General features: G+C 43.3%; 1 protein-coding gene across 2 annotated transcripts in view; it reads right to left on the bottom strand.

Annotated features, from left to right (window-relative positions):
* Positions 1–17,985, bottom strand: part of DNAAF11 (dynein axonemal assembly factor 11) — a 71,906-nt gene extending 53,921 nt beyond the window's left edge. The window contains exons 1-3 of one of the 2 annotated variants that reach the window (XM_082601096.1): positions 17,840–17,985; positions 5,406–5,573; positions 1,139–1,216 (exon numbers count right to left, since the gene is read on the bottom strand). In XM_082601096.1, coding sequence (XP_082457222.1) covers positions 1,139–1,216; positions 5,406–5,573; positions 17,840–17,849 — 256 coding nt within the window. In that variant the 5' untranslated portion in view covers positions 17,850–17,985. Of the gene's footprint in view, positions 1–1,138; positions 1,217–5,405; positions 5,574–17,839 lie in introns of those variants that run through there. The other variant, XM_082601095.1, reaches the window with a different exon arrangement.
* Positions 17,986–20,334: the final 2,349 nt, after the last annotated feature.

The following is a 20,334-nucleotide window of genomic DNA, read 5'->3' as shown; positions in this document are numbered from 1 at the left end:
ACTAAACTGTCCAAATATTTCCATTCAGAAACATTTACATGTTAAATTTGAAGCACATTAGAGAGATTAAATATAAAGAACAAAATTATTAAAATTAGAACTTATATGGACGATATTTGTATCCAGAAACCATAAAGAATCCATAAAGAAAAAGATTGATAAATTGGCGTATATTCATTTCAGAAGTAAGACTTCTGAACAATACCAGCATCAAGACTGAAATAAAAGTAGTACACTCAAGAGAAAAGATTTATAACATATATAACAAGGTATTAATACTGGAATGTATAAGAGCACATGAAGAAAAATCAGTAGGAAAATGGCCAAAAGATATGAAGTAGTTATTCACATAAGAAAAAATATAAATATTCAATAAACAACTGAAAGGTTATATGGAAGTTCAATAATAATAAGTGAGGAGAAATTTTTAAAAATTACTAGAGAACAATGTCTTCTAATCTTTAGAAAAAGATTGCTTACAAAAAGCGCTAGTGAAGTTGGGGGAAAATGGGTATTCATGTGGACCACAGGTACAAGTGTATATCAGCACAACCTTTTTGGAGAACAAATTGGCACTATTTTCCAAAATATGCGTATTTAGACCCAGGAATTCCATTTCTAAGTATCTATCCTAGAAAAATATTTACACATGTACACAGAGTGAAACGTATTAGGATGCTCATTGCAGCCATGCTTATTATAGCAAAATGTAGAAACCACCCAATTGTCCATCTGCAGAACGACAGTTGGATAACTCAGTCTACAATCATTCCATTAGACAGCCTTCCCCATCCTTCCTGGATGTCAGAAGAACAAGGTAATTTTATGGAAGAAATTCATTTTGAAAACAGTATTCATAGTATGATCCCATTGATACAAAGCAAAATGTAACAAAACTACCTACTTTACACCAAAGCGTTAATACCACTGCCTCTGGGAAGGAAACTGGGTTAGGAAGGGGTGAAGTAGACTACATTTTTGAATTTGTGTATCTTGTTATCGTTTGACTTTTTACAACAAGAATTGACAAACATAAGACTTATGTAAAATGTTAATTTGAAAAGTCTACCTATTGTTTAAGCAATACTGTTGAAGTCTAATTTTAATTAACAATAAATTATAAGAAGAAAATTCTTACCTTCCAAATTTTCAATTTTTTCAATGTTGTTTAAAGCTAAATTCAAATATTCAAGTTTCTTGAGTTTCCTAACATTTTCTGAAATATACAAAGAATGGAATTAATTAACCTTCAAGATAAAAGACATTTTTATGTAATCTATTATGAAAATGGTAATGAGAATCTAGGGATCATTATGGTTGTCAAAACCATGTTGCTTTTTCAAATCTGTACCTGTACTTCAGACATTGTTGGTCGCCCACGCAGCATCCATTTCTCCCTCTGTCCTTCCTAATGGAACCAACCCATTTCTGCTCATGTCTCTACCCAGCTCCAACTCCAGGGCGTTAGGCTTAACCAAGCTGGCCCAGCACATGGCAATCCCATGTCCCTGGCTAGTGACAGCTCAGGAGCCCAGGCTTAAGTCAACCAGCCCGTGGCAGTCTCCTGGAGATTGTGTGATGCAGGAGAAGGCATGCACACCAACTCCCAATCAGATGAGAAGGAATGATCTGTATTTCATGCTTGTGGATTTCCTGTCTCTTTCTCCTGCTGGATGTTAAAAAGGAAGGAAATACTATCTTTACTGGTACTCATAGTCATCTTGCAAACCTGAGGGAACCAGCTGTAGGATGAAGCCCACTGTGACTGGTGGAGCAGAGAGAAGGAATCAACAAACCCTGGAGACTGGCCTATCTCTAGACTTATAGTTGGGTTAGATGCTAGATTTCCTCACTGCTAAGCCATCTTGAGTTGTGTTTTCCTTTCGTGAAGCCAAAATCATCCTGATACAGGATTATTGTTTCTAATAAATATGAAAGCCCATATAGGCAAGGCAAAAGCATAAATAAGTCAAGGAATCACTGAAGGGTGGGGCCCTTTAAAAACAGTTAATAATACTATAGCTTACATTACTGCGTGCTTATTACATGTCATACAATTTTCTAAGCATTTTGCATATTATCTCATTTAATCTTCATAACAATCCTATGAAGTTAAAACTATTGTTGTCTCCCTTATGCAAATGAGAATACCAAGGCGCAGAGAATAAATCCACTTGTTCAAGGTTAAGTGGTAGAGCCAGGAAATCTGACTCCAGAATTTGGCACTAAATCACTACACTACACTTTAAAAGAGTCCTTTCTAAGATGACATGAATGTAGAAAACCCTGCTAAGAAATGTGCCTTTGGGGCAGGCTGACTTAAATAATGCTTCCTCTGGACCATTTTTCAGGGATATTATGACGGTCAAACATGATGATTTATAACCGTCACCCATATCACTACTAATATTTCACCTAAAATTTACAAAATCTTATGTATTTGTTTCCACAGAGTTCCTGAGAATAACAGTTTACCTCTCTGAGCCTCAGTTTACTCATTTTTTAAATGAGGATTGTGGAATAAATTACTAAAGTTTCTCTCAGCAATTACATTATTCTAAGGAATACTGATGTTTACAAGAGTTCCTCTAGGCAATATCCGAGCATTTGACAGTCACAGACTTGTAGAGCTCTATGTGTCCAGGATTATAATACAGTGTCTAGTACTTATCTTGAACAAAAATACATAAAGTTATTATTGTTAAAATTGCCAGCCCACGATAAAATACCTTTCCTTCTCCACTTTCGTTTTATGTATAACGCTGTAAATGCGAAAAGAGTCATCTGGTAGAAAAAAAGTTAAGATTTGTTTTGTAAGGATTTCCAAAATTAAATTAAATTAAGCCGAGAACAATGGGTCAAACTGGTCAGGAAAAAACAAAGCTCTATAAGTAAAAATATGCAGAGCCTCTTGGGCAGCAGGAAGGGAGTCTGCGTTCTCGGTCAAACCAGCCTGGGAGGAGTTCTCACCAACTTCTATAACCAGACCTACAAACTTGTACTGGACCAAACCCATCCCCCAGTTCAAGCGGCTCTGAGGCGTTCAGCTTGGGGCTCATCGGGAAGCTGTTACCCATGCAGATTCCGGGAGCCCACCCCCAGAGGCTCTGAGCCAGTAAGTCTGGGGTGAGGCCCGAGCCCCATTTTCACAGACCCCAGACAGTCCTCAGCTGAAACCTGGAGCCCCACTAAGCAAAGCCTGGCTCCACAGCCCACCTGGATCTCCCAGTGAGGAACAGAGCTTCAGGAAAGGCAGGTGTTTTGCAAACTTCTACCTCCGTGGCCCAAGAGTGAGTCCGAATCCTAGAGAAACAGTTTTACTTGCTAAAAAAGTGCCTAAATGCCTATGGGTGGAGTAGCACTGAAAAATCCCATTATTAGGATTTAAAAGAGTGTTTAATTTAAGAATACTTTGGAAGCAAAAATTTAAGCTTTCTCACAGCTCTGAAAAGGACTGAAATACTGTGCTACTAATTAGTAATTGTGATGGACCCAGCTGTGGAGATGGAAATTTCGGGCACTCTCTTAGAGCTGCACAATTAGGACAACTCTTTAATGCTCTCGTTCATAAAAGCTAGTGGTTTTCTATAACAGCCTTTTTAATTGAACAATACGCCAGAGTTTCTAATTTCTGGTAAAGTACAAGATGCCAAAAATAATTATCTGAAGGAAAAGAAAGAATTTTAATAAACCTTCAAAAATGATGCAAATTCTAGACTTTTTGTATCCCTAGAGCCAATTTTCAATTACCCACTAAGCTGCAGGCAACTACATCGGCAGAGTTTCTCAGCTTCAGCAATACTATCATTCAGGGCCAGGTAATTCTTTCTTGTGGGGGGTGGGGGAGAGGTCCTGGGACTGTTAGCATGTCCCTGGCCTCTGCACACTAACTGCCAGTAGCTGACCCCTTACACACGCGCGCGCACACACACACACACACACACACACACACAGCAACAACCAGATATGTCTCTAGACATTGCCAAGTGGCCCTGTTGAGAACCGCCGCTTGTGACCGTGGAGAGTTAAAGTATAATCTTATGAGCCGACCTCTGGGCTCTAGTGTCAGAACCCACAGGGGCTGGCACTCACTCTGCCTCATCAACCCTGACTCCATCCCTTTTCCGCCAACTCTGTGTGGTTCTCCCCTCTGCTTCTACCTCCATGGGGCTGGCCTGGGGCCCCTGGGTAAGTGACGATATTAATAGCAGGGCAGCTATTTTCTCATGAGCGGGCATAAAGCTAAGCACGTCCTTCCATGTAGTTCTAATACCATGTCTGTGTGTTAGATGTTGTTGTTCCCATTTTACAGATGGCAAGACTAAGACAAAGAGGGACAAAGTTGACTGACTTAGTTTTTTGCAGAGGCAGGGTTCAAACCTGGGTCTACCTGACATTAGGGCCTGCACCTGCTCTTGCCACTAAACTACACTGTAGCTTTCCTGAGGTTTGGGGGTCACTTCTCCTGTTTCCATGTGGCAGGATCCCCTGTTAGGGTGTCTCCACAGGCCTCTCTTCTCTCTGTCCCCTTAACTCCTTCTTCCTGGGGGAGGAGGTGGCAATTGGATGGGGAGGACCCACTTACCTGATGGGTGAACTGGGAGAAGGAACTGGGCATGCCCGATCCCACCCTCTCTCCTGGGTCTGGGATCTCCCTGCCGGCAGAGGGCACACAGCCTCGACCCGCTCCCGCCATAAAGCAGGGGGCCTGCGCAGGTAGGGGAAGCCTGCATGGTCCAGGTCTGCATGTAAGTGGGTGGTGGGTAGGCTTAATTCTGGGGACATATTAGGAATCTCACTTGGCTGCAAGTCTAAGCCACATTCTCCAAAGAGTTTTTATCAGTTATAATGCTAATTTTTGGATTCCCATCCTCCTGACTCCTGTTTTTACCTCTCATTTCATTCCAAACTGGAGCAGTAAGCAGGGGTGTAATTGTGGAGCCCCCTCGATAGCCAATACTGAGCACAATGCCTTGCACATGTACATTCTCAATACATGCGGCAGGCCTAGTTATCACAGGCTGGGATCTGACAAGGATTTACTCAGCCCTCACAGAATCCTTTCAGGTTCACAGAGTGATGCTGTAAAACCATGACAAATGCCTGGACTATAACCCCCTCTCTTTTAAGCTTTTTAAAAATCAGGTTTTAAATGACTACATCAACTAATGTGCTCCCAGCCATCAACTGGTCCTCCCAATTCCTTGATGGAGATGCCCAGGGCAAGGAGATGGAACAGGCACGAAAAGGTTCAGGGAAGTGTTCCACACACAGCTACTGAGAGATGGCTGTGTCTATTCCTCCAGGTAATTCTTTTTCTTCCTCTAAGAATAACACTGCATTTGCCAACATTCTCCCATTCAAAATGTTAAAGAAACCATAAGAACAAAGTCCTGAAGACTTACCAATTTTTCCAATGAGATTATTTTGAAGATAGAGGATTTTTAAATCCCGGCACCACTTGTCAATATGTTCCAGTCTTTCTATTTCTTGCTGATGCAAGGAGAGTTCCTCCAGGGAAAAAATTATACAATCATTGTGCTCGGCATTCCGTCTAATAAGATCTTCCGTGACTGAAAGAAAATTTGTTACATATTATATCTCCATCCCCATTAATATTAAGTTATTAATGCATTGGTTTTTCCTTGCAGTTAGATGTGAATTCTCCAGGCCCAAGTCATTTTCAAAGGGACAGAGAACAGAGAAGTGCTTCCTCCTGCTGGGAGTTTTTGTGATTCCAGGGTGACTCAGAAGAAAGATGTGATGATACATTTTGTCTTTCTTACACTGGATCTACACATATTTCGCTGTATGGATGGAGACCCAGTTGACAGGTAATGACCCTGATAACGTGGAATCTTGAGGTGGTATCATGTCGAACTGGATGAGACCCACTAAGTAATCCAAGACAGAAACCTGCTCCAGAGAGGTACGGTTGGGCTGACAGAGAGCAGAAATGTGAAAGCATCTCCATTGAACAGCCACAACCATTCAATAAGGAAAGGTTCACTCACTCATTCATTCATTCAGCTGGTATTTATTTAACTCGAGTGGAAGAGACAGGAGAGGAACACCCCAGATTTTGCACTGCAATCCTATAAAGCACTTGGTCCGTTTCCAGGAGGCATGAAAGAAGCTGCTCGCAGGAGGAGGGGTTGCGAGAGTCCCCAACCCCTGACAAGAGTGATGAGCAGCACTGGGCTGGTCTGATGCCACAGGCCAGGACCATATGATGATGGTAGCACCAAGGTACCAGAGACAACATCCGGTCCACAGTGAGGGTCAAGAAGAGGACACGCACCCTCTCTGTAATATGTACTATAATCAAGGAGGTAATGACAATGGAGAAAACTTGTATTTTCCAAGGCTATTAAAAATGATTAATCCGTCTGAACCCTCACATTTTAGGTTGAATGTGGAAATATCACATGTCCATCCTATAAGATAATAAAGATTCATTTATTGCCATTTACAAGGTGCCAAGCACTGTCCTAAATGCTAGGCATGTATTAACGTGTGAGTATGTACAATGATTATTTATCTTTTTCAGATGAGGAATTGAGGCACAGATAGTTTAAATAACTTGCCCAAGGTCTCGCTAGTAAGTGCTAGAGCGAGGCTTTAAGTGTAGGAATCCAGCACCTGACCATGTGCTCTGAACCACTATGCTCCACCGCCACAAAAGTGAGCAAATAAGAGCCTCTCAAAATTTCTCAAGCTTCCTAAATGCGCAAGCTTCTCTGGCGGAGACAAAGTTCTTCACAGCACCTTCAGCTGCCCCTCTTCTGTGCCACATCCTTAAAAGTGAAGTTTGCCTTTTCTGAACAATGTGAAAACATGTACGAACTCCATCATTTGTGTGCAGTTAGCTGAACCCTCTGCTGCTTCCGGTGGTAGGAGATGGGGCTGCTTGCGATGACAGTTCTTCGGAAGAAAGACAAGGGAAACGCAGAGGTTAAGAGATTAAAATACCATACATGGGGAACGTTCCTGCCGCTCTAAGCTTTTCTGGCTCCACTAACAGCAAAGATGGCTGCAAACTAGGTCCTGGGGAGGGGGCAGGCCAAAGAGGTGTTAGAAGGCTGATAGGGCAGTCCCGCCAGCCCCGGCTCGCTGGGATCCCCACTGCCTGCGGCACTCTGCCGTCTCTGGATGTGCTGCTATTAGGCAAGCTGGCTTGAACAGACTGCTCTATTCAAGGAAAAGAAAAACAATAAACTTTCTGAAAACCAAACTTGCAAGAGAAGCGAATTCAAACTACTCTCCAGGGCTTCCCTGGTGGCGCAGTGGTTGAGAGTCCGCCTGCCGATGCAGGGGATGCGGGTTCATGCCCCGGTCCGGGAGGATCCCACATGCCGCGGAGCGGCTGGGCCCATGAGCCATGGCCGCTGAGCCTGCACGTCCGGAGCCTGTGCTCCGCAACGGGAGAGGCCACAGCAGTGAGAGGCCCACGTACCGCAAAAAAAAAAACAACAAAAAAACAAACAAAAAAACCTACTCTCCAGAACTCCCACCTCCAAAGTTGATTCTAACAGCTTAAATCAACTGACAATGAATAAATGGGTCCAGCCAAGTTGAGTATACATCAAAGCTGCTGTGTAGAGTCAATTACATTACCTGCCTCTGAAGTTTATCTACAAGAATTCTCTTAGCAAGGACGCAACACGGGTTAAGGGGCTGGGATGGCACAACCAATGTTATTTCATCTAACTTAATGGATGTGGAAGTGATGCACCACTGTGATGAAGACAGACCCTCAACGACTAACAGTGTATATGTGACTTAAATGACACAAATCCATGGAGCAGGGATTGGACTTTGGAGGCCTCGCTGCCATTAGAGGTGGGGTCTATGGGCTAGGAGGACGTGCCCTTCCAGAGCCCATGCCCTCTCCTCCAGACCGTGCCACAGGTGGAGAACATTGGAAGTCTCTGCCGAAGGAGCCCCAAGCCTGCCTCCAAGTCCTACGCTGGATGCTTCTCCAGGTTCATTCCTGGAGGCAAGGCTGCACCATCAGGCACACATTCCTACACCCAGGGGTGTCCAAGGAGCGGCTGTTTTCTGGGGATGTGGATGGCTTGGATGTGCAGGATGCAGTATCTACCCTCATACATGGGCATGAGGGACAAGGATAGAGCCAGGGATGGGAAGAGGAGGGAGGTACGGACGAAGGAGCTGGCTTTCCACAAGCCACCACATGCTGGCACAGAACCCAAGGAGTTTGAGAAACTTATATTGAATGAAGCCTTCTGGGCTGTTACGAAGGTGTACTTGTCAAGGAAGGAAGATGCATTTTTTTTTTTTTTTTGGCGGTACGTGGGCCTCTCACTGTTGTGGCCTCTCCCGTTGTGGAGCACAGGCTCAGATGCGCAGGCTCAGCGGCCATGGCTCACGGGCCCAGCCGCTCCATGGCATGTGGGATCTCCCCAGACCGGGGCACGAACCCGTGTCCCCTGCATCAGCAGGCGGACCCTCAACCACTGCGCCACCATGGAAGCCCGGAAAATGCATTTTACTTAGCAGTTTGATGTATAGCTTGATACATGGGCCTCCACTCATATTCTTGCCCCCAATCCCCAGCTGCCCCAGCTGAAGGCTTAGTTAGGTACCCAGCTTAAAGACACAGCCTAACTTGAACCCCACAGAGCTGTCAGCCTCACAGGTACAGTGAAGTCTCATGCGGGCAGGGGAATTCTGATGGCATCTTGTGAAGCATCTGCACAGGCCACGTGGGGCCTCCTGGCTCTCGGGGGCACAAAAGGTATCAAGGTTCTTCCAGGTCTACAGACTTGAAGACTTTTCTGACTTACTTAACCCTGAAGACTTGCTGGCTCCTCCAACTGTTGACTAAGTTCTCAATGGCACCAAACGTCCTTCTTATGTTCTCTGGCTACATCTTTCTTAAAATTTAAGAAATTCTTTTCATTATGCTATTATGTGCATGAATTTGATCAGTTGCGTGCAATTGTCAAGTCCTCCCTTTCAGAGGCATGTAGATATTAGGAAGGAATTATGTTGATCCGTATCTCCTAATCATGAGAATTAAGATGATAAAAATCACTATTAGTGGAAAGGGGTGGGGAAAGGTGGGGGAGTTGGCATAAATAACAAATTTACACACACACACACACACACACACACACACACATAGGAGAGGAGGGGCTCAGATGCACTCAGCACAACAGGGAAGTCTGCCCAACAGCAACAGTTATGCACAATAAGGGTAGATTAAATGAAAATCGAGGAGAATCACAGAGGAAGGTAGAAGTGTGAAGGTCTGGAATTTCCCAGCAGACCTTTTCTGAACTCTTCTGTATTAAGCAAACTGCTGTGTGGCACACTGTTTTCATAGTTACATATTGTGTAACTCAGGAAACTGCTGTTACACAATACTGCCTCACCTGTGATGGCAAACATCAGTGCAAAAACCAGGGTCCCCAAGAAGAAATGTGTCAGAATACCTACATGGCGTATGGAGATTATAGTGTTTCAGACTTTGAAATGGGAAAACATTTTGTTGTTTTATGTACTATGCAATTTAGACCAAACTTTCTTTAACTCCAAGGAGCACTGTTCGCCTTTAGAAAGTCCTACTCGAAATAATACAGCACTGCATTTACAAGACATCACTCTAGGGACTTAAAAAGGCTTTGGAAGCATTAATATGTCATCATAAGACTATTTCAAGACAGATGGTATTACAGTGCCTATCACATGGTATAGAAGAACACGCCAAGGTACTTACTATATGAGATATACTTTCACTTCCTTATTTTGGAAAAATTCAAACAGCAAAATACAGGATTCAGATGGACTCTGAGAAGTGTCTCACCTATACAAGGTCATAACCAATATCTGAATGAGGCGGTTGATGAAGGATACTAACAATTATAACCACAGATTCATACTTATCTCCCTAAAAGAATTCTGCTGTGGATTCCAAAGTTTTAACCCAAACTGATGAGCTACCCTAGGCTTCTTTTCAATTCCTTAATATGACTGGGTTCTCAATAACTTGAGGGAGTTTCAGTAAAATGACTTTGCAGGGTAGGGGGGGAAAAGGGCAAAAGGAGAAGTTTTCCGGAATACTAGAGGTTGTCACGTTGTGTTTACTATGAAAGAGATTTCAGTGTATTGAACGAGGTTCTAGAAACTCCCAAAGCCAACAATTCAGTGTTCATCCTCCAGGTTTTATATCATGTTTTGTAAACAACCCTCTCTTTCTTGCTGGATTAGAATAAAATCAGTAATATATGTTTCGGGCAGAGTCTGCAGAGTTTGTAAACATCTTGAAAGACCTAGTGGATACATATATGAAACAGAGATTTAACATCAATGAAGGGGTTACAAATAAGTGAAGATTTCATCTTGTAGCATGTGAACTTTTTTTCTTTTATTGTTTTCCATGGGCATTTTAAGAAACAAGATTACTCATTTGCCCTGACTTTTCTTACTGACTCATGACTCTCATGAGTGTTGGTGGCCATACTCTACACCCTGATCCCATGACACTGTTAGAGGCACTCACGCAGAGTGTGCTGTTACAAACATGGACAGGGTGTATGGAGCAAGGACAGAAGAATACAGAAAGTACAGTGAGTGCAAAGGAGGGAGTGATCCATGCTACTGAGTGACAAGAAGAAGGTCGAGCGAAGCATCATGGAGGAGAAGTCCGGGCTGGATCTTGAAATGTGAGTAGATATTTGCCAGATAAACAAATGATGAAAGAACACCACAGGTTATGGTAGATGCTACTGTGCCCAGTTCCCCCCTTCAGGACTGAAGGATTACTTCCTGCTGCTGGGAGTTCTGCCAGAAGGCAGCCCTCAGCTGCCCACCGTGAGGTTACCCCAGCTGAAGAAACATCTCAACCAAGGTCATGCCCCTTCCCAGGAAAGTCCATATCCAGTGATCGACTGATGTGGGGCTAAAAGGGCCCAACCCTCTCACCCCAACTTGGGAAAACCAGAGGTCCGTTCCAAGTTCAGAGCTCCTTCCGATTTCCAGGTTGGTTGGCGAAGGCCTTTGTTAAGATGCATTCCAGCCCTACTTCCCTCTCTGCCCGATCTTGCTTTCTTCCCTACCCACTCCAGTGACACTCCCTAATAAACCTCCTGCACACTGGCCTCCATCTAAAAGTCTGCCTCCTGGGGAACCCAACCTGGAAGGGTGGATACCGGAAGTGGTACACAAAAGCAGATGCTAGCTAACATGGAACGTTGAATATTTGTTCCCCGTTGACAGTAACCTCCCATGGTGGAGGGCATGAGCTAGATCTCTGGGGCCTCTTTCATAGGGCAATAATCCCAATATGAGGGTCCTGTGCTCATGACCTAATCATCTCCCAAACACCCCGCCTCCTAATACCATCACCTCGAGTGTTAAGATCTCACCATATGAATTTTGGTGGGAAACAAACATTCAATCTATAGCAAATGGGATATTAATGGAAGGGAACACATTGGTAAGTGTGACACATCAGGCATTAGGGAAATATGGGGGAAACTGTAACTTTAAGGACAGCTGTATTGGGTGGCTGCCACTAAACACAATTGACAAGGTAAGGCTGAGAGTGACAACTGAACCTTAAAAGCTAGGTGTGAAAACCACAGTACTACACTGATAGCATTTAAAGAGGTTTTCTCCCTGAAAGCAGAGGGCAGAGAACCAGGACAAGGACAAAATCATTAGAGTAGCAGAGCCTTCAGGTTCCAGACATGATGGAGTCACAGGCACAGGATTTACCCTCCAGCCTACGATAACTAAAAATCAAGACAAAATATAAGAAAGTAATGCTTTTTAAAAATAATTTGTCATTGGGAACTCAAAAGGAGAAAGTATTTTGAACAGAATATAACATGAAAAAACCCAGCATATCAAAATCTGTGGGGTGCAGCTAAAACATAACTTGGAAGAAATTTATAGCACTAAATGCCTATAGCAAGAAAGAAGAAAGGTCCCAAATATCAGCTTCTTCTTCGAGAAACTAAAAAAACAAAACAAAACAAATTAAACCCAAAGTAAGCATAAGAAAGTAAATAATAAAGGCTATAACAGAAACCAATGAAATGGAAAACAGAAAAACAACAGAGAAAAACCAATAAAAATACTTTAAGAAAATAAAATTGGTGAATTTCTTGCCAGACTGATCAGTAAAAAGAAGACGACACAAAAAACCTGATTATAAGCAAACAAACAAACAAAAACACTTGCAGCAAGCTGTGAAGAGAAGGGAACTGACCCAACTTGATAACGTGCATCTACAAGAGACCTACAGCTATCATCCTACTTAATGGACAAAGACTGAATGCTTTTCCCGAGATCAGGGAAAAGGCAAGGATAGCTGTTCTCACCATTTCAACATTGTACTAAAGGTTCTAGCCAGATTCTAGCAATAAGGCAAGAAAAAGAAATAAAAGGCATCCAGATAGGAAAGGAAGAAGTAGAATACTCTCTCTTTGCAGACGGCATGATTGTCTATGGAGAATATCCAACAAAATCTACATCAAAAGCTGGTAGGACTCACAGCAGAGTTTAGGAAGTGTGCAGGATATAAGATCTGTAATGGAAAAGTCAATTACATTTCTACATCCCAATATCATTTACAATGGTGTCTTATGAAAAAACTGAGTTAAATGGATGATAGAATAACGTAAAACTTACAATTAGGGAAACAAAAACGTAAGAGGAAAATCTATGTGAACTTGGGTTAGGTAAAGATTTCTTGGATGGCACGAAAAGCAAAATCTATAAGAGAACAAGTTGATAAGTTGGACCTCAAAATTTTAAACTTCTGCTCTTTGAAAAACTCTGTTAAGAGAATGAAAATATAAGCCATAGATGGAGAGAAAATATTTGCAAATCATATATTCTATAAAGGACTTATATGTAGAATATATAAAGAACTCTTAAAACAATCATAAGAAAACAAATCATACATAAGTTTGAGTGGACAAAGGTTTTCATTTTTCTTTGGTAATATCTAGGAGTAAAATAGCTGGGTCATAGGATAAGAATAAAATTTTCATTAATTTTGTTTACTACTGTTTGTCTATTTTGTTTCCTATTGTCTTACCTTGTGTTTTCTACTACATTGATTTTAGCTCTTGTACTATTCCAGGTTTCTATTTATTTTTGGTTTAATTTGTAATCTTTTTCTAGTATCTTAAGGTGGAACCTCAGGTTATTTATTGCTTATGCCCTAATTTCCAGAACCTGGGAATATGTTACCTTGCCTGGCAAAAGGGCAAAGGGACTTTGCAAATGTGATTAAGGGTAAGGACCTTAAGATGGGGAGAGTGCCCTAGATTCTCCAGGTAGACCCAATCTAATCACACACAGCCTTAAAATCAGAGAGACTTTCCTGGCCACACCAGAGATTTAGATGGAAGAAGAAGAAAAAGAGATGCATAGAATAAGAAGGATTCAACCCACCATTGCTGGCTCTAAAGATGAAGAAAGGGAGCCACAAGCCAAAGAACATGGGTGGCCTCTAGAATCTAGAAATGGCCTTAAGCTGAGAACCAACAACGAAATGAGGATCTCAGTCCTATTACTGTAAGGAACCAAATTCTGCCAACAACTCAAATAAACAAGAAAATGCTCCTCCCCTAGAGCCTCCAGAAAGGAACACTGACACCCTGATTTCAGGTAGGGTGAAAATCTACAAGAGCATCTATAAGAGTCTGATATAGGGACTCTATATCAGACTTGTGACCTGTAGAACGGTAAGCTGCTAAATTTGTAGTAACTTGTTATGGCAGCTGTAGGAAACTAACACACTGCTTTAAAGTCTTTGTGTGCTAATTTCAGCACCTCTATCATCTTGGGATCTGTTTTTATTAACAGCTTCTGTTCTTGATCATGGCCACATGTTTCTGCTCCTTGTGTCTAGCAATTTTTAATTGTAGGTTGGTCGTTGTATTCTTCTATTGAGGCACAGTAGAAAGTCTAGATTATATCACTGTCCTTTAAAAGGAGTGGAACTTTATTCTGGCAGGCAGTGAAAGTACTGACAGAACCTTTCTTCCCTGTTAGGCTTGACTGTATTTTTTGTTAGAGTGGATCTATTTTAGTTTTGAACTTAGCCCTAGAGCATGGCCATTACTCCAGGGCCCAGTACTTACTGCTAAGGTGTGGTTTTCTTGGGGGTCTCAATGAATACTTAAAGGGCTCAGCAAGGTCTTTTAACTCCGGATGGGCCAGGACTCTTGTGTCTTCCAGGACTCCTGACCTCTGGCATCTCCATTCAACACTCTGCCCCACAGTAGGTGGACTCTTTCAGGTCTCTCCAAGTCTTTGCTACACATGCTCAGCCAGCCCTTGCCTAAATCCTATAGTAAACGTCCCCATGAAGTCCTCTTCCCTCCCCCATTCCATACTGTACCTCCTTCTCTGTATCCTATCCCATAAATTGCAGCAACTTCAGCAGCTCAGAAGGCTAATTTCTGCCTTAGCTCTGCAAGACCACTACTTTGCTTGAATTCTGTCTTCTTTACTGCAAGTAGGAAAGTGCCTCTACAAAGAAAGCTGGGGTGACAGTGGGGTATGACTCTTGCATTTCCCTTCTCTCAAGGAGCATGGTTAGGTCCTACTTGTCGTTCCTGTCCAATTTCATAGCTGTCTACAGTGGAAGGTTAAGTCCAATACCAGTTACTCTATTATAGCTGTAGAAAGAAGCCCTAAAATGTATCATTTTTATGACTTAGCACTTTAACCAAGTGTTTCCAATGACCTGTCTCAAGAGAGTTTCTATGGTACTTATTTCAGACAGTTATTGGGAGGATTAAGTGCCCTATGCATGTAAAGCATTCAGCAGGGGGGTGGTATGCTCTCAAAGAAGGACTGGTTAAGAAGAATTATGCACATGTTTAGATTGTTAAATTTTCAAGTGCACTGTCTGAGCAATTTCACTATGACCCCTCATATAAACGTAAATGAATATAACAGTCAAAGTATTTTAATTTTCTTAAGGTACAGAATATTTGTCTAAGCATTCCTCTTTCAGTTACATCAATGAATAATTACAGAAAGGAAATAGCTGTTCTAGACTTAAAGCTATTGTCAAATAAAGTCATTAAGTTAAAAACAAAGTTAAACAAATTAGTACAGTCTTTAGTAACCAGTTTAGTTTGAAAATTAAATTAGGTTCTCCATAAAAAAATAAAACAAATTTAAAACACTCTATTTATCCATAATTAAGTGTTTTGCTTATTTCTTAAACTTTGTCTATGTGCTTGGTATGTAAATATATGCAATTTCTTTAAAGGATGTTTTTCTTGGAAGCCCATCTTTCATCAAAAAGCTTTTCCTTATATAGCTAAGATGTTTGTGAAAAGCATTTAGCAATTGTTCATAGGTGTGTGATGAACAATCCACATGGTATCTAGCAACGTATCTCATCTCAATTTCAAAGAGCTTGAAATTAATGGTGAACAACACTGTCCACCAAATGAATTAAGACTTAGAAGTATGAAACAAAAGATTTAAAGGATTTGTTATAAGCAGTTGATGAAGTCTACAATATAATGGCAATGAATAAGGAGGATGATTCTAGTGGGAGCTTCCTAGTCAAGGTGAACTGAGAGGAATTAATATAAAACTGATTTTTTCCACTATGTGCCTTTAAGAAAATGAAGACATTATGAAAGGCCACTGAGCTGGAGCCCCAAATTTAATTCTAACCTATCACATAACAAGTGCAAGGTTTGGGACCAGATGCTTAAACTTTCTGCATAACAGATTTCATCTGTATGGTTTTGCACATGGCATGGATTAGAGACCACTGAGCATCCTTCCAGGGATAACATCCTATGGCCCTGCGGGTACTTAACTTCCCCCAGCAAATGCATACACAGATCATATCTCCATGAGACTAATCACCCTAATTTGATAGTCACAGTAATACAAAATGAATTCTATATTAAATTTTTGTTTTAAAAAAGAAGCTCATTCTTCTCTAAATCATAATCTATACCAGATTAAATGTGCAGAGAAGAACGAATTCTTTCATTTTCCCCTAGCCACTGCCCCTGGGCGTGACAGTGCTCTCCCTGCGCAGATTCCAACACTAAAAGTAGTCTCTTTGACTTTCAACATGAGAACTTGCACCACGACCTCTCTTCTCCTCACCAGAACTTCCCTTACATTCAAGAGACCGTGTAGTAACATATTAAAGAAAGCCAGCCCTTTCAGGTTCACATCCCAGATACATCACTTACTGTGTGACTATCGGCAAGTTGCCTAACCTCTCTGTGTTTCAGACTCCTCATCTGCAAGATGGAGGTGACAGTAGTGGCTACTTCATAAGATTTTTGTGAGGACTCCAGGAGTTAACACAGAGAAACCACTTAGAACATTGCCTAGAAGGCAGCAAGTACACGACGTATTTGCTGCCACTAGAAGCCATTATTACCATCCTCTCTCAGAAGCCCAAGTTTTTTCTCCTGATGTAGACAGGTCAGAACTGTGGAAAGAGCAGGAAAAAGAATCTTGTATCTTAGTTTTGGCTCTATAGTGACTGATATTTTTAAGTAAGTGTTTGCCTTCTTCCACAAAGGGTGAAGCTCCAGGAGGGCCGGCCCACCTGTTTGTTCACCTCTGTATCCTCAACGCCTGGCACAGGGTAGGAACTCCAATACAATTCTGATAAGTTAATGATTTAACAAATGAAGGTGGACAAGATTCAGAGACAGAGGACAAAGGATAATCCACAGAAACGTAAAAAATATTGATGAGCAAAAAGAAAAAGAAAACTCTGGGACCACAGTATGGGGATGAGGGGAGGAAAAGTGTGAAAGGAAATAACTGGTTTCCGAACGAAGTGTTAACATTTAAAATCACCAGCCCCCTTCCACCACCAGGCTGTCAGCTCCTCCAGGGCAGAAACCCCATCATCCACCGCGGTCTCTTGATTTAAAAGTATTCACTATGACACTTTTACAGTAAGTGATAAATTCGGTGGAACTGTATAAAATTGCCACGTGTAGGGCCTCCCTGGTGGCGCAGTGGTTGAGAGTCCGCCTGCCGATGCAGGGGATGCGGGTTCGTGCCCCGGTCCGGGAGGATCCCATATGCCGCGGAGCGGCTGGGCCCGTGAGCCATGGCTGCTGAGCCTGCGCTTCCGGAGCCTGTGCTCCACAACGGGAGAGGCCACAGCAGTGAGAGGCCCGCGTACCGCAAAAAAAAAAAAAAAAAAAAAAAAAAAAAAAAAAAAAAAAATTGCCACGTGTAGAGGTCAAAGACGGTGTCGATACTGGAAAGGTTCGACCTGGTATAACTGGTTCAATCTAACATAAATAACTGTTAATCCTGCCAACTCAGTCTCTTGGTACATTTATAATCACATTTACAACACCGGCTGTCTGTAAACAGCACTATTATTGCCTGCGTTTTGGAGGTGAGGAAGTCTCACAGCTGATAGGTGCCGGAGTCGGTTCCCCCAACCAGCAGGCTACACGGCCTTCCCAAAGAGTCCGAGGCTGTGGTTCAGAGACAGCGACTAGCCCACGCTGCAGGCAAGGAGATGCGCGGGCTCGAACCCGGCGTGTCTGACGCCAAGACCCTAGACCTTCCACTAGCCAGCCTTTCCGTCAAATCCAATGCTCTCCTCCCCCGCCCCGACGCCCACCCCATTTTACAGAACGGGAACCTGGGCCTCGCCGGGGCCAAGCTGCCCCGCCAGTCAGCGGGAGACATGGCACTGCCCGGTCTGCAGAGGGCGAAGGGCTGGGCCGGGCTGGGGTCCGCGGGCGGGAAGGGGCGCCGAGGGTCCCAAGAGGCCCGGGACGATGCCCAGAATGGGGACAATCGAGGGCGGAAGGTGGGAGAGAGCGCTTACTCAGTCCCATGGCGCCTCTCGGGTTCGCGGGCCCAGGAAGCTCGACCAGGACCCCCAAGGACTCCCTGGACGCCTCCTAGTCTCTCCTCCGCGCATCCGCACCTGGGAGCCATGGCAACGGGGACTCTACGGCGGCCGCGCGGGGCCAGGCGGGGCCGCGTTTCCCGACTCAGGAGGCGCAAGGAGGCGAGAATGGGCAGAGGAGGGGCTCCCCGCAAAGAGACAGGGGCGCCCCGCAACCCAGACCTAGTCCTCCTCCACGTCCCCACCTTCCACCTTCGCAGACTGCTTCCCTTTCCCCAGATCAACTGGCCAGATTAAACAAAGAACCAAGGGACGCTCTGTTTCCTGAGGGGAGCTGCTTCCTAGGCGTGCCTCTTAGCCCGCCCTTTACTTTTTTTTTCCTCTTTGTATTTTATTTAACGCCTTCCGGAGCCAGGAAATCTGGAATCGGCCCACACTCCATTTCCCAGAGGTGTGACCTTAAACTTCCTTAACCTTAGTTTCCACCTGTTAGATGAGTGCTAATAATAACCTCCAAGGATCATTGTGAAGCTTGTGTGTGTGTGTGTGTGTGTGTGTGTGTGTGTGTGTGTGTGTGTGTGGTACGCGGGCCTCTCACTGTTGTGGCCTCTCCCGCTGCGGGGCACAGGTTCCGGGCGCGCAGGCTCAGCGGCCATGGCTCACGGTTCCAGCCGCTCCGCGGCATGTGGGATCTTCCCGGATTGGGGCACGAACCCGTGTCCCCTGCATTGGCAAGTGGCAAGCGGACTCTCAACCACTGCGCCACCAGGGAAGCCCCATGGTGGAGCTTTAATGAGATAATTTGAGTGAATGAAAGACCCTTTTTTAAAATGGCAGACTCAGTATTTAGGGGATGGAGCAGGCTACCCAGGAAAGGTTCCCCATTCTTTTGGACATTGGACACTTCTTCATGTTGGGATCTTTTCACTAAAATCTAGGATAAGAGCTCCTTCTGGGAGCAGGGTCTTGACAGATTGTTTGACACTCTGGTGGAATAGAGAAGAGATGTGGGTGCTAAAACAGAGAAACCAGGAATATTTACTTCGTAATTTGTCATGGGCCAGGCTGGGCTGGTTATGCGGTGTCCTTTCTCAACTCAACATCACAGACACCGTTTCTTAGAATCAGAGGACCCATGGGCCACAGAGGACAGGTGTGCAGTGTGCTATGATTGTTACAGTCCACTGACAGGAAGGGAAACTGGGAAATAAATCACAATGTGACAGCTCCTGGTAAAGTCAATTTCATTTCATTCAAACTGAATGTGGTAGTTTAAAGAGCCATGGTGTGTGTCTGCTTATGCAAATCATTATTCAAAATAGACTTATTTCTTTGGCTCTTGGAAATGTAACAAGATGAGTGGGGCTTCCTGAGAAAACTGCTGCAACATATTCTATATATAAGTAGAAATAAATTTTAAAGTGGGTTTTTAAAAATTCCAGGAACAGCAAAATAGGCCTCCTTCTTCTTTTGTGCTGGATAAATTCCAGGGACATTGACCTAGAAAGCTATTGGGTTCTTATTATTTTTACTATTATTATATAATTCAGTATTTTTATGATGTGTAACTAATACTGTGGTTACAGTTCCATTGTACTTTGCATTAATTTTCCTTCAGAAGAATTTCCTCATTGCAACTCTATAACAAGTAAACCAAGCTCCCAAGCTTACCAGCACTTCTACAGTTTCAAGTTCTTCCTTCCCTCCTTCTTTCATCCAGAATTTCCAGTGGTGGATGGAAAGATTTTAAACTTGCCTGGATACACATTATTTTACATTCCTTCCATTGAAAGGCAGTGTCAATGCCCCTTACCTTGAATCTGGGCATGCTTCTGACCACTTGGACCAATAGGGTACAAAGAAAGAGATGCTCTGTGATTTGCAGAGTTAGTTCATAAAAATCCGCTTTGCTAAACACTGCCTTTTGGAGTCCTGAGCTGCCTTATAAGAAGTCTGTCTACCTTAAAGCCACCATGCTGGAGAAGCCAAGTGTAGGTGGCCCCTCCAGCCAAGCCCCAGCCTTTCAACTCTCCCTGTCCACACGACAGATATTGAGTGATGCTGTCTTGGACTCCGTAAACTAGACCATCCATCTCTGAGTGTCAGTGTGTCAATGCCACATAGTACAGGAGAATCACCCAGCTGATCCCTGCCGGAATTCCTGACCCACAAAATCATGAGATAAGTTTGGGAGTAGTTTAATACAACAGGAGAGAACTGAAACGGTGGACTTGACTGCTATGAGAAATGGTCAAGTCCTTTGTAGTCTATTGGTTGAAATGGCTGGAAGCACACCAGGATTCAAAGGGTGGACAAGTCCCTTCCACTGCATGTTTATGGGATGGTTTAATGGTGTTCAATTAAATACAGTTTGTTAGTTGCATTTACTTAATTAAAATGTGTTTGATTGATCTGTGCAGGATTTTGTAGAAGGAGATGCCTCATTTAGGTAGGAATCTGGACTCAGTTGT

Source organism: Mesoplodon mirus (assembly GCF_964341445.2).
Source record: "Mesoplodon mirus genome assembly, chromosome: 16".
Taxonomy (NCBI): domain Eukaryota; kingdom Metazoa; phylum Chordata; class Mammalia; order Artiodactyla; family Ziphiidae; genus Mesoplodon; species Mesoplodon mirus.
This window is presented reverse-complemented; position numbering and strand designations above follow the sequence as displayed.